Source organism: Triticum aestivum, chromosome 5D, assembly GCF_018294505.1.
Source record: "Triticum aestivum cultivar Chinese Spring chromosome 5D, IWGSC CS RefSeq v2.1, whole genome shotgun sequence".
NCBI lineage: Eukaryota > Viridiplantae > Streptophyta > Magnoliopsida > Poales > Poaceae > Triticum > Triticum aestivum.
Window position 1 is genome coordinate 233,426,243 of NC_057808.1, and position 12,681 is coordinate 233,438,923.

The 12,681-nt window shown below is 49.7% G+C and overlaps 1 protein-coding gene across 1 annotated transcript; it reads left to right on the plus strand.

Annotated features, from left to right (window-relative positions):
* Positions 1–5,600: 5,600 nt before the first annotated feature.
* Positions 5,601–7,916, plus strand: LOC123120361 (peroxidase 4). The gene is made up of 3 exons (XM_044540332.1): positions 5,601–6,077; positions 6,210–6,375; positions 7,337–7,916. Exons 1-3 carry the CDS (start codon positions 5,670–5,672, stop codon positions 7,726–7,728), a joined length of 966 nt encoding a protein of 321 aa, XP_044396267.1. The 5' UTR covers positions 5,601–5,669; the 3' UTR covers positions 7,729–7,916.
* The last annotated feature ends 4,765 nt before the right edge of the window (positions 7,917–12,681 follow it).

The following is a 12,681-nucleotide window of genomic DNA, read 5'->3' on the forward strand; positions in this document are numbered from 1 at the left end:
TGGAGAGATGAATACTCTATCAAGCACCGATCGCACCGGGTCTAGCTGCTTGTTCGTCCATGTGTAGCGAGCCCCGGACCTGGCTAACTCCCGGATTGCCATGGATGTGATTGCATTGTTAAACATGGACACCTGAGCCCAGTTTATGTTACAATTATTCTTGTCCGCACCCGAGCGGATAAGGTTAAAATCCCCCCTGCCACGGAAGGGATCAACGCAGAGCTCACCGCGTGCACCTTCGTTTGCAGCTCTCCTAAGAACTCGGCCGAGCGACCGCAGGGCCGTAGACCTGAATCACCATCAGCTGCCTCTGAGACTGACGGTGGCGAATGTGGCCAGCGAGGAAGAAAGTACCCGCGTCCCAAGCGAGCACCTCGAAAACAGCTTGATCAAAGCCAAGAAGCATACCCCCTGAGTGCCCTGACGCTGCTAGGTGATGCCAAGAAAACCGTTCCAGGGGATCGATAGCAAGCCGCGAAAGTCTTGCTTGATCGTCTCCTGCAAAGCTACGATATCTACTGCCTCCCTACGCATGTACTCCTTCAACTGGGTTCGGCGCCCTGCCTAGCCAAACCCACGAATGTTCCAGAAAATGGCCCGCATATAAATGATCCTATTACTAAGGCGGATGCCCCGCGAGGACACCGCTCTGGCCACGTGCCTCACCTTGGGCCTACAAGGCGAGGGAGGGGGGCAACCCCTGTTGCCTGCACCACCTCTTCGGGCCGGATCGCGAGTGGTAGAGAGGCCCCTGCCTCCTGCACCGTCTGATCCGCCTGATCCACCACAACCCTGCGCCCCGCCAGCTTCTTCGCTTGCCGCACGGAGCCGCTCTTGCTGCCACCTTGCCCGCCCGAGGCCGAAAACCTGTCCAAGGATGGTAGGATGGTGCTAGTTGACAGCAACAGAGGCGTGTGCTCGCCAGCAGGCACACCCGTCTCGCAGGACGGAGTCACCCCCTTGTCGAACAGGGCCGCCGACGGGAGGGACGCCAACCCCAGGTTGGAGACGTACTGGTTGGTCACCTCCACCTCCATCGCCACTGTCGCAAACGAGTCGAGCCCGGTGCGCTTGTAGGCCGCCGAAGAGCTCGCACCCCTGATGCCAAGCTTCTCCCAGGCCGCCGTATCGATGGTATCGTCCTCCATGCTCGCGTCGGGGTCCTTGTCTTCTCCTTTGTCTTGAGGCTTGTCCTTGTCGCTATTGTCCGGGCTCTTGTTGTTGCTAGGAGGAGGGGGAGGAGGCAGCGCCGGAGCCCCACGGCGGGGGGGGGGGGGGGGTCGAGCTCCGGGTCGAGCGAGATGAGGAAACCCTTCGCCATTGAACCAGACCTGCACTGAGCCACACATCTTCTCTGGCTTGCGGCATGCAAAACGCATCCTCACCGGACCAGAACGAATCAGCGACAGCTCGTCCACCACCACCGGTCGTCCAAGCATCGTCAGCCCAGCCATCAGCATGTCCACCTTGCGGTGCTTGGGTGGGATCCCCCCAAGCTTGACCCACACCTCTGGCATGACCTCCCCTTTTGGTGCGTCGGCCATGGCGTCCCGAATGAGGGCGGTGATGTTGTTGATGGAGAGGAACAGTTTGCCGCTGCGGGTTGCCATGCGAAGCATTGCCGGATCTGGAAAGACCACCGAGAAGCTGTCGGAATCGACCTGGGTCACCTGCCAATCCCACTCGCCTTCGAACAGATGCGGCAGCTCCACCTCCAAGATCTCCTTTGAGAGGACGCCCGCGGTCGCGGAGAGGATGGCTGCATTGACCCTGAACCCGCACACTCCCTCTTCCTCCACCTCCGAAAACTGAAGGCAGCAGAAACCCCCTCCGAGGATTGCATGCCCCATGGTCTGCAGCAGGAGAGGCTTGCCACGGGAGGGGCAGCAGGCGGAGATGTGGCCCTCCTAGGAGCAGAGGATGCAGAGTGGCTTGAATTTGCAGGCGCTCTGGAAATGGCCCGCTCTGCCGCACTTGAGGCACTCGCGCTCGTCCGCCTCCTCCACCGGGATTGGCTCGGCCGCCGTGCCCTTGGAAGAGCCCGCCGGCGGCGGGGCCGGCGCCTTGGGGCTCGACGCCTTGTGCTTTTTCTTCTTCTGCTTCGTCGCAAAAGGGTCGCCGACCCGGTCGCCCTGGAACTGCGACATATCCTCCACGCGCTTGAGCTCGAGCCCCCGCTTCTTGTGTTCGTCATTCTTCCTCTTCTTGCGCTCCTGTTCCTTGAGCCACCACGCCGGGGGCGGCCCCCAGCCACCGGACTCGCCGTCGCGCGCCGCACCATGCGCCTTGGCTTGAGCCCGCAGCTCGCGCTCGCGGCCGCGCTCCACCGCGGGGTCGAGGGGAGGCAGGGGCGCTTGTCCGCACGCCGGTCGGCGTTGGAACCCATGGCTACCACCTCGGCGAAGGAGCGCACGAGGGGCGGCCGGGGGGGGGGGGGAGGGGAGGAGGACACGAGCGGAAGGACCGAGACGCCGTGCCTCCGGTCTGGTGGCTGGAAACCCTAGCGACGGATCTAGGGTCCCTTGGGCAACCAGATCGTCTTATATACCCAATCCACTGGACCGAGGCCAGACAGGCCGGGCTGCCTGCCCTGAGGGACTGGGCTCCCCTGTCGCAGCCCCACCAGGCCGGCCACCACCACTTGGGCCGGGCCAGAGGCAGAGACTGGTCGCGCATCCTCGCAGGCCCCCAGGCCCATCCGATCCCCCGGCCCACCTGCTTGATCCCCCAGCTCTGGATCTCCAACCCTAGAGCCAGGCGACCCCGACGATGCCGGCGCCGCCAGCACCATCGCTGCCGGCGCAGCAGCCACCCTTGGGCTCTGCGAAGCCTCCCGGAGCAAGAGACCCTCCTCCACGGCCAGGACCACGAGAATAACGGGCCCCTCCCGCGGGATCCGCCTCGGGGCGGCACACCGCGCGTCACCACCTGAGATCCGCGCGGACGAGGGCCGCGCCCACCTGGCGCAAACGCCCGCCGCCGACCGGCATGGAGCGAGCCCCCAAGCTCCTCTGCCCTGACCACAAAATCACCAACCGAACACAGGGACGGGCCTCGTGCCGCCCCTGCCCCGCCATCGTCTGCTTCGTCTTCGTCGTCGGAGTCCTCCTCCGCGAGGGCCCAGAAGCGACTGCCTGACCACCCACCAGCGCCCGCCGTGGCGCCCAGCAGCCCTTCCCTGGACACGGGGCTCGCCGGCGCCGCGCCCGCCTTGACCAACATCCACGCCACCTCGCCCGCACCGCACGCACCATCGCCTCCCTGGTCGCCTACCCGTACAGGAGCCGTTGGAGCCATCCTTCCCGGGAGATGACCTCAAACTAAAAAATGTGTTTCAATAAACTGATACACATGCGTGCAACAAGGCAAAAGGAGAATCGGACACCTCTCAAATGATTCCATCATTTCAAGCAATTAGACATACTAAGAGAAAAGAAGATACTAAGCAATGACCATTTCTGGCCACTCCAAAAAGACTAACTTTACCAAGCAATTAGGCATGCATGAGTGCAGTACACTTTAATTGGACTGCTGGTCGCTTTAGAGGTTAGGAACCTTCTCCATATCTCCCTTTAATGATGATTTCCTAATATTGAAGGCAAAATTCACGTGTGTGCGGAATAATGCTCACATGATTTGATTTGCTTAGGTTCCTAGTGGGTGGGTGACTATTTTTTTTTTGCGGGTGACTATATGCCTAAACAGTCAACCCCAATACAAGACCAAACAAGGCCTTCGTTTCACTTCTTATGCTTATGTCTTGAGAGATTTGAAACGAGAGGAATGCTAGAGTTTTCGCAAATTTGCATCTTTGCCTATGATTTGTATTTGATAACATCAAGAGAGAGAGGATAGGTTGTGGTGTATCGCCGGGACAAAGCACTTAGGGGCCATCATCCCGGGAGAGTAGTCCATTAGACATTTCAGCTTGGGTCTTGTACATGTCTTTCTCCTAGCTTAATTAATGAAAAGGCAAAGCTTTTGCCTTGTTTCAGAAAAAAATACTACTACTAGCTTTGACCTAACAATATCTACTACATTTTGCTCGAAAAAAGTCTCAAATTTAAGCAGTACATGTCTCTTAAAATAGTTTTACAATAGTAATACAAATGATAATGAAAATAATAATAATAATAATAATAATAATAATAATAATAATAATAATATAATGATGTAGGAAGATTTTAAAAAATTGATAAGAATATCATCCTTTTTTTCCTACTAATATAAAAGATGATGAGCAGTCAACATCACAGGGTAGCTAAGCTCAGACCTATGTCACTCGTGCAGTTACAGTTACTTTTTGCCAGTCAGGAACAAAGAAGTCTTTAACGGATGAGCCATGATCTAGGACGTCATATCATGGGATGTTACCGACTCGGACGTGGGTCCAGCTCACATCTCTCCACCCGCCTGCATCTATATATTGGAGGCGCCAGCCAACCCTAACCGCTACGAAGAACATATCACATCTACTCTGCCTTCACGTGCACTGCCCACCATCATTCCACTCCCTGTTGTTGTCGCTAGGGACCCCATCCCGTCCACCGCGTGCACGGTTGACGGAAGAGCAGGCCTCCAAAACCCGCCCGTTGATATCCTGTACGGGAGAGGTACGATTAGGTTTTGGTGAGCGTCTCCTACGCGACTGTTCACCGTTGTTTGTCTACTTCATCTACATTGTCATCGCCTTCGCCATCACCATGAGTCAGCAATCCGAAGCCGACCGACTCGCCGCCAAGAAACTTGAAGCCGAGAAGAAGGCCGCCGAAAACACCGCCGCCGCAGCCGCTTCGGCCTGGCCTACTGGAGTGTATAACTCGTTTATCCCGCCCCTGTTTTATTTCTGTCTTAGCAGTACTAGCTATATGTGTATATGTTTCCACTATATGCATAGTACATGCTTGCTTGGTTCGTAATCAATGTGTGATATATTCCGTCAATGCCATGCTCATGATTTATTCATGGGTTAAATTAATCAAAACATTGCTAATGTATTCAACACATCTGATTCAGAAAAAATGCGAACATCGTATTTGTGAACAAAGTGAGTATTTGAAAGGTGTAACAGTTTCCAGATGCCCCTACACCCTTATGAACAGTAAATTATGTATTCTTTAATTTAATTTATACTAGTATGTATAATTCACCAACTGTCTTCCGTAAAAGAAACCATTAATCTTAGGTGTTATGGCATCTTGATGGAAAAGTACTTTCCTACTAAGAGCACCTTGTGATGAGAATATCATCCTATTTTTCCTACTAATATAACAGATGATGAGCAGTCAGCATCACATGGTAGCTAAGCTTTATCGTCGTCCCCCGATGGAGAAAAGGCGACGACGCCCTTTTACTTAGCCGTGTCGCCCTTTTTTGCTTTCACAGGTTCAAGTCCAAGTGTTCTCACTCACCAAAACCTGAAGCAGTGTACGTACGTGCCCTAGACAACGGTACTTCAATCTCAACTCAAAGTCCAGCAGAGAGTTGGTGGGAAAGATGCTGCAATCTAATCATGTTTTTTTCTTTCTTTCAAGCACCACACTGCCACCACAAATAATTCAACTGTGCAAATGTGCTATAAATACCCATGCCCCAGCAAGCGAGCTCAAGGCAACACACGCACGCTCTATAGTCTGCACTGCACACGTGCACACACGGGTGCATCGAGCATGGCTGCTGGCATGAATGCTAGTGCTCTGTGCTTCGTCCTGCTAGTCGTCATGGCGGCCGGCGGGGCGTCGGCGCAGCTGTCGACGGGGTTCTACTCGAGCTCGTGCCCGGGCGCGCTGGGCGCGGTCGCGTCGGTGGTGCAGTCAGCCGTGGCGAAGGAGCCGCGCATGGGCGCGTCCATCCTCCGCCTCTTCTTCCACGACTGCTTCGTCCAGGGCTGCGACGGGTCGCTGCTCCTGGACGACACGGCGAGCTTCCAGGGGGAGAAGACGGCGATGCCCAACAACGGGTCGGTGCGAGGGTTCGAGGTCATCGACGCCATCAAGGTGGCCGTCGAGAATATCTGCCCGGGCGTCGTCTCCTGCGCCGACGTGCTCGCCATCGCCGCCAGGGACAGCGTCGTCGCCGTACGTATAGGAGCCCGCCCACCTACTCCTACTTCCCATGCATACGTTAACGGACTTTTTAGTTGGTTAGATTATACAGTACGATATACGTGCAACGAACGACATGCATGCTGAAACTGTGAGTATGTGTAGCTGGGCGGGCCGAACTGGGCAGTGAAGGTCGGGCGGAGGGACTCCACGACGGCGAGCTTCAGCGGCGCCAACAACAACATCCCCCCGCCGACGTCGGGGCTCGCCAACCTCACGTCGCTCTTCGCAGCGCAGGGACTCTCCCAGAAGGACATGGTCGCGCTCTCCGGTGCGTACCTCCGCCCATCGCTCAAAGCAAAATACATAATTATTTATTCCCCTTGCATTATAACCAACTAATCCCAAATACTTTTGGACGATCACTGGTGATTAAGAATGTAGACCTAATTTCTGGCAGAGTGAGAGAGAGAGAATGTAGGACTAATGTACAGTAATTAACAACCATGAAAGCGACGAGAATCGATTCCCATGTGGGAGAATATGAACCGTTTCACACTCTGCTTCTACTAGCTTCACGAGCTAGCTAGTAGCTACACTGCACGATACAGCTGTAGCCGGCATGATCGCCAACGGAACTGATAGCTAAGTTTTGACTTGAAAGCCTGGACATTGTTACTTTACAGGTGACGAGTTCAATCATCCGTGATTAGTGACTAGTAATTACTCGTACTACCAATTGGAAGTAGCTTCCATTACTTTTTAGGCCGACGAAAAAAAACTGGCATTGGCCTGTGGTTGTCGGCATGGGTTTCTAGAAGAACCTCTTAGTTGTATTGCATTTTGCACGTCATAGATCTCATGCCAGTATTCTAGCAGCCAGGCCACTTAGCTTTTTCAGTGAAATTATCTCGGTTTGTGCTTTATTATCTATAAAGCGGAATGAGAGTCTATTTAGATAGAAGAATAAAGCTGGCATCCCCGGATATCCAACTTGATTATAAATTATTGACAACCACACACGCATATGATTCCTTTTACTCTGTTCCATCACCGACTCAAATCCCTTTTTCTTTCTTCCATTATTTTCAGAGAATATACGCACTTAGGGGCAAAGTAAGTGCTAATTAAATAAAAGTGCCAAAACGTTCCTTTGGGAAAAAAGGCCCAAATGTTCCCTTTTTATTCTAAATTTTTTAGAAAAGGAGGATGACCCCAAATAAAAGGGGGGAAATGAAGCGTTCCTCATCACAATTTATGTTTTCTCTGATTACATGCATGTACCTACGCAGGATCTCACACCATAGGCCAAGCTCGCTGCACAAACTTTCGAGCACACATCTACAACGAGACAGACATCGACAGCGGCTTCGCCGGGACCCGCCAATCGGGCTGCCCTCCCAACTCCGGCTCCGGCGACAACAACCTAGCACCGCTGGACCTCCAGACCCCGACCGCCTTTGAGAATAACTACTACAAGAACCTGGTTGCCAAGAAGGGGCTCCTGCACTCCGACCAGGAGCTCTTCAACGGCGGGGCCACCGACCCCCTGGTCCAGTACTATGTCAGCAGCCAGAGCGCTTTCTTCGCAGACTTCGTGGCAGGCATGATCAAGATGGGAGATATCTCACCGCTCACAGGGAACAATGGAGAGATCAGGAAGAACTGCAGGAAGAGTAACTAAAATAACTATTACGATCAAGGTGATACAACGTATGTATTGAGAGATCCACGTTTTGTTGAAAGTTTGTGGTTCCACCTCGTTTTTTTAATTTTTTGTGCTTCCACAATTTGTGAAATTAATATGTACTCAGTGATATGTCCGTTCATTGAATAATTCGACAATATATGAACCGTTTGTGTGTTGCATCATTTCTACATTTCACATGTAGTACTTACGAGAGAATAGATGCTTGGAAGACAAGGCATATAACCATACTCTCGTTTTCCTTCCCTAACCCTAGACGGTTAGGACAAACTCTTTTCTCCCGACTTCATCGGCGAGCCCGTGATTTGTCTCCCCTCAGCCTGCCGCTCCGGCAGCCGGTGACGGGAGGGGAATCCCGGTGCCTCCATTTCGGTTAGTAGTCTAGGTTATGTTTTTGTAGTCCTTGCAGGTGCGGTGATCGGCGGATGTCAGCGATTCTTCTTCGAGTGTATCATCTGGGCTCGGATCCTTCTCGAGTTCGTTTGTCTGGACGTAGTCGATGGAGCTCCGACGTAGATTCATATTGTCTCCTTGGGGTGGTGAGGTTAGGGTTTCTCGTCATGTGACGAGATTTGGTGTCAGTTGCTTCAAATATATGCAAGGGTTTAACGACGATCAATGTGGCATCAAGGCGCTTGTTCTTAGGGGCACGTCCACGAAGACTTTTCGGCTTCGACAAGGTCAAGCCGGCTCCGATTAGGGACCGGCCACAGCAGTGTGTCGGTGACTTGTTCTGACGGCAGTAGTGCTCGTTCGGTGGTCTGGAAATCTCGATGTAATTTTTATTATGTTTGAGTTGGTTTTTCGATAAAGGGCATCTTTATTAACTCAAAACATTGCATCAAGAAGATACAAATCATGATGAGTAACACCTGGCCTCTGCATAGTTAGGATGCACACAGGCAAACACAAATAGTCTGAAAGAAAATAAAAAGATGACATATCGGCACTAGTAGAGTCAAATAAGACCGTCACTATGCCTATGTTGAAGGATGTGATGAGCCGACACGGAGGTTATGCTGCCACCCATGTAAAAAAACCTCCATGGCCACTCGCTCCAATTGTGTACACACCGCCTTGAACATCGGTTGGAACTCCGTACGGTGAAGCATAGACCACGTACGAAGCGATTGCGTACAATGAAAAATAACCTGTAAAGGAGAAGATTTTTTGTCATTAAAAATCGGATCATTTTTACATAGCCAAAGCGACCATAATAAGGCATACGCTCCCACCCTTATTAGCGATTTAAATATATAAGGAATACGGTCCAGCCAGTGACCGAAAATATTGGCAACACCTGTGGGCGGATAAAGATTAGACGCTATTTGGATGATTGATCACGTAGAACGTGTAAACTTGCACTGAAAAAAGAGGTGTATGATTGTCTCGTCATGAGTACAAAAGCCACACTTCTTGCTTCCATGCGAGTTGCGACGGGCGAGGTTATTTTTGGTTAGCAACACTCCCTTCCGAAGGTACCACATGAAGATGTTAACTTTCAGTGGAATGTTTGATCTTCAGATTTTTTTTTGTTATTATCCACTGGGATCTTTGAATGCGTGAGCGAACGGTACATCGAGTCGACTGTGAAGGATCCAGATGCAGTGAGGTTCCAGCGGAACACATCTCGTCCTTGTGTCAGATTAATAGTATCCAATCAAAACAGAAGATGTTTGAGTTGGTAAACTCTTATAATAGGTTGATACTTCTCACAATAAGAAAAGGCATTAAAAAAGGTCATATAACCGTAGATGGAACAAGTTAACCTAACGTACGGTAAAAAGCGGAATTGAACGGTCTAAAATCCTAGCTAGAGTCTAGCAGTGGGAGGGTGCGTCCCATCCGTGTGTCATCACTCATCAGTGCAGAATGTCCTATACTTTTTTTTTTTTTTTTTTTTTTTTTGCTTTTGAGGGATGCAGCAAGTCCAACATCCTAGCTACTCCGACACGAGGTTATATATATGGTCATCAGTTATCTACTCAATGCCGGTTAGTTACGCTAAAGGCAACGTCGATGTCGATGATGTGCAGGTGCAGGTGCTTTTCTGAATTACACACCAAACGATGATTTGATTGTGACGAACTAACAATATTTATCGGCCACAGACAAGAAATGTGTGCATGTTTATACATATTCTTTGTTTTCGGATAGCTTACAACCCATATGCGCCAAGTGGTACTGTATGTACATATTTCTAACGGCCGGGTTGCTTTTTCCACAATGATCGCTGTCGGTCTGGGTATCTTTTTTTTTTAACATCAGTACAGACACAATCACTCATATACACGCGCATACACTCAACCCATCCTACCCCTATGAGCACCTCCGAAAGGCTGAGCCAGCATATATCTTGAAACTAACGAAGTCACCGTAGGAACCTCGTCGTCGACGGGAACGTCTTGAACCCTGATGGGCTGGGATACCACAATCCCTCTAACCATCCAACCACAGGTTGGTTCGCTCGGCTTGGATATGTTGATACTTACCTATGTACCAGAAAGATTACATAGCAGATTAAGCTTTGGAACAAATCGTGCCTGACATGAACGTGCAGAACAGCGCAGGGATTAGAACTGCATGCGTAACATTAAAGGCAACATCAACGTAACTGCAACTGTAGTTCTATTTAAACGACGCGAAGTCGCGTAAGGAATTGGCAATGTTTCTCGTCGGCTCAAGGCTGCAGTCGGCGTTGATAGTTTAATGCTACGTGAGATTTCCCTATTGCATAGATAAGGTGTTATGGCTCAAACGACAACAAGGTCGATATGTCCGAGTGGTCAAGGAGACAGACTTTAAATTTCTTCAGTTTTAAAACAACGTCCAGCCTTCCATTTTCTTCAGCAAACGAGGTGGTGCTAAAGATATCGGTTTTGCAGCTAACTCGCTCTCACGACCTTGATTCTCCAACTTCTCCAGTATTTAATGTCGTTTTCCTGACTTTCGATTCCTATTCATATGATGTGTTGATGCTTGAGAAGAAGCTTTCGCACTGACACCTTACTTTCTTTCGCATATGGTTTTAACAGATAAACTATGTTACAATACTTTATGCAGTCAAACAACAGGAAGAAAATTGCACTATAAATCTTATAAAACAACTGATTATCCGCCGTAATAGAAACATTTGTGCCTCCACATGAGAAGCAATCAGTGAAAGCACTCCAATAATCGCAAGTTGAATGGCTAAAGAAAGAGATTTCCAATATAAATGAATCAGGAAAGAAACAATGTCGTACAAAGAATTAAATTCTCTGGTTAAGTGCACGGTTACATTGCTAATGCTTGCATATGCACGAACGCTGATTCGTTCGACGAGTATCTCCGGATGTTTGAGAGCACATGCGTAGACGCCAAGGTTAGATTTGCGACTGCGGTGGTCGAGGTCTTGGACCTCAGTACTTGAGAGAACCACTGTCACAGACAATGAAAGGGTCATGGCACTCTCAAATGCAAGATGATGCCTAGGTATGCTTGGATCTCTTGATTGCATGCGCCAGAGATGGAAGAACTGCCCATATGCTTCATAAGGCAATATCAGGGACATGTTAACAGGCATACCACCATTCTTGAAGCAAATTGCATCACAAGATCTTTGGATTTGGCATTTTTTTTGGCATGCCCAGGTCTCATAGTGATATCAACGTGCTGCAGCGGTCTCCCTTGTTTGGTAGGTTGACCAAAGGACAAGCTCCTTCATGCAACTATACCATCAATGTCCAAGACTACAACATGGGCTACTATCTAGTTGATGGTATATATCCTCCCTGGGCAACCTTCGCTAAGACTATCTCTTACCCATTTGGTCTGAAAAGAGCTCATTTTGTCCAAGACAAGAATGAGCTAAAAAAGGGATGTGAAGAAGGCATTTGGAGTACTCCAAGCCTGCTTTGCAGTTGTTTGAGGAACTACAAAAGTATGGGATTCAGAGACCTTGTTGGAGGTGATGAATGTTGTGTGACCATGCACAACATGCTCGTGGAGGATGAGAGTGACGATGCTGCCAGAGGTCATGGAGGATGAGAGCAAACGAGGTGGTGATAAAGATATCGGTTTTGCAGCTAACTCGCTCTCACGACCTTGATTCGCCAACTTCTCCAGTATTTAATGTTACTTTCCTGGCTTTCGATTCCTATTCATATGATGTGTTGATGCTTGAGAAGAAGCTTTCGCACTGACACCTTACTTTCTTTCGCATATGGTTTTAACAGATAAACTATGTTACAATACTTTATGCAGTCAAACAACATGAAGAAAATTGCACTATAAATCTTATGAAACAACTGATTATCCGCCCTAATAGAAACATTTGTGCCTCCACATCAGAAGCAATCAGTGAAAGCACTCCAATAATCGCAAGTTGAATGGCTAAAGAAAGAGATTTCCAATATAAGTGAATCAGGAAAGAAACAATGTTGTACAAAGAATTAAATTCTCTAGTTAAGTGCACGGTTACATTGCTAATGCTTGCATATGCACGAACGCTGATTCGTTCGACGAGTATCTCCGGATGTTTGAGAGCACATGCGTAGACGCCAAGGTTAGATTTGCGACTGCGGTGGTCGAGGTCTTGGACCTCAGTACTTGAGAGAACCACTGTCACAGACAATGAAAGGGTCATGGCACTCTCAAATGCAAGATGATGCCTAGGTATGCTTGGATCTCTTGATTGCATGCGCCAGAGATGGAAGAACTGCCCATATGCTTCATAAGGCAATATCAGGGACATGTTAACAGGCATACCACCATTCTTGAAGCAAATTGCATCACAAGATCTTTGGATTTGGCATGTTTTTTTGGCATGCCCAGGTCTCACAGTGATATCAACGTGCTGCAGCGGTCTCCATTGTTTGGTAGGTTGACCGAAGGACAAGCTCCTTCATGCAACTATACCATCAATGTCCATGACTACAACATGGGCTA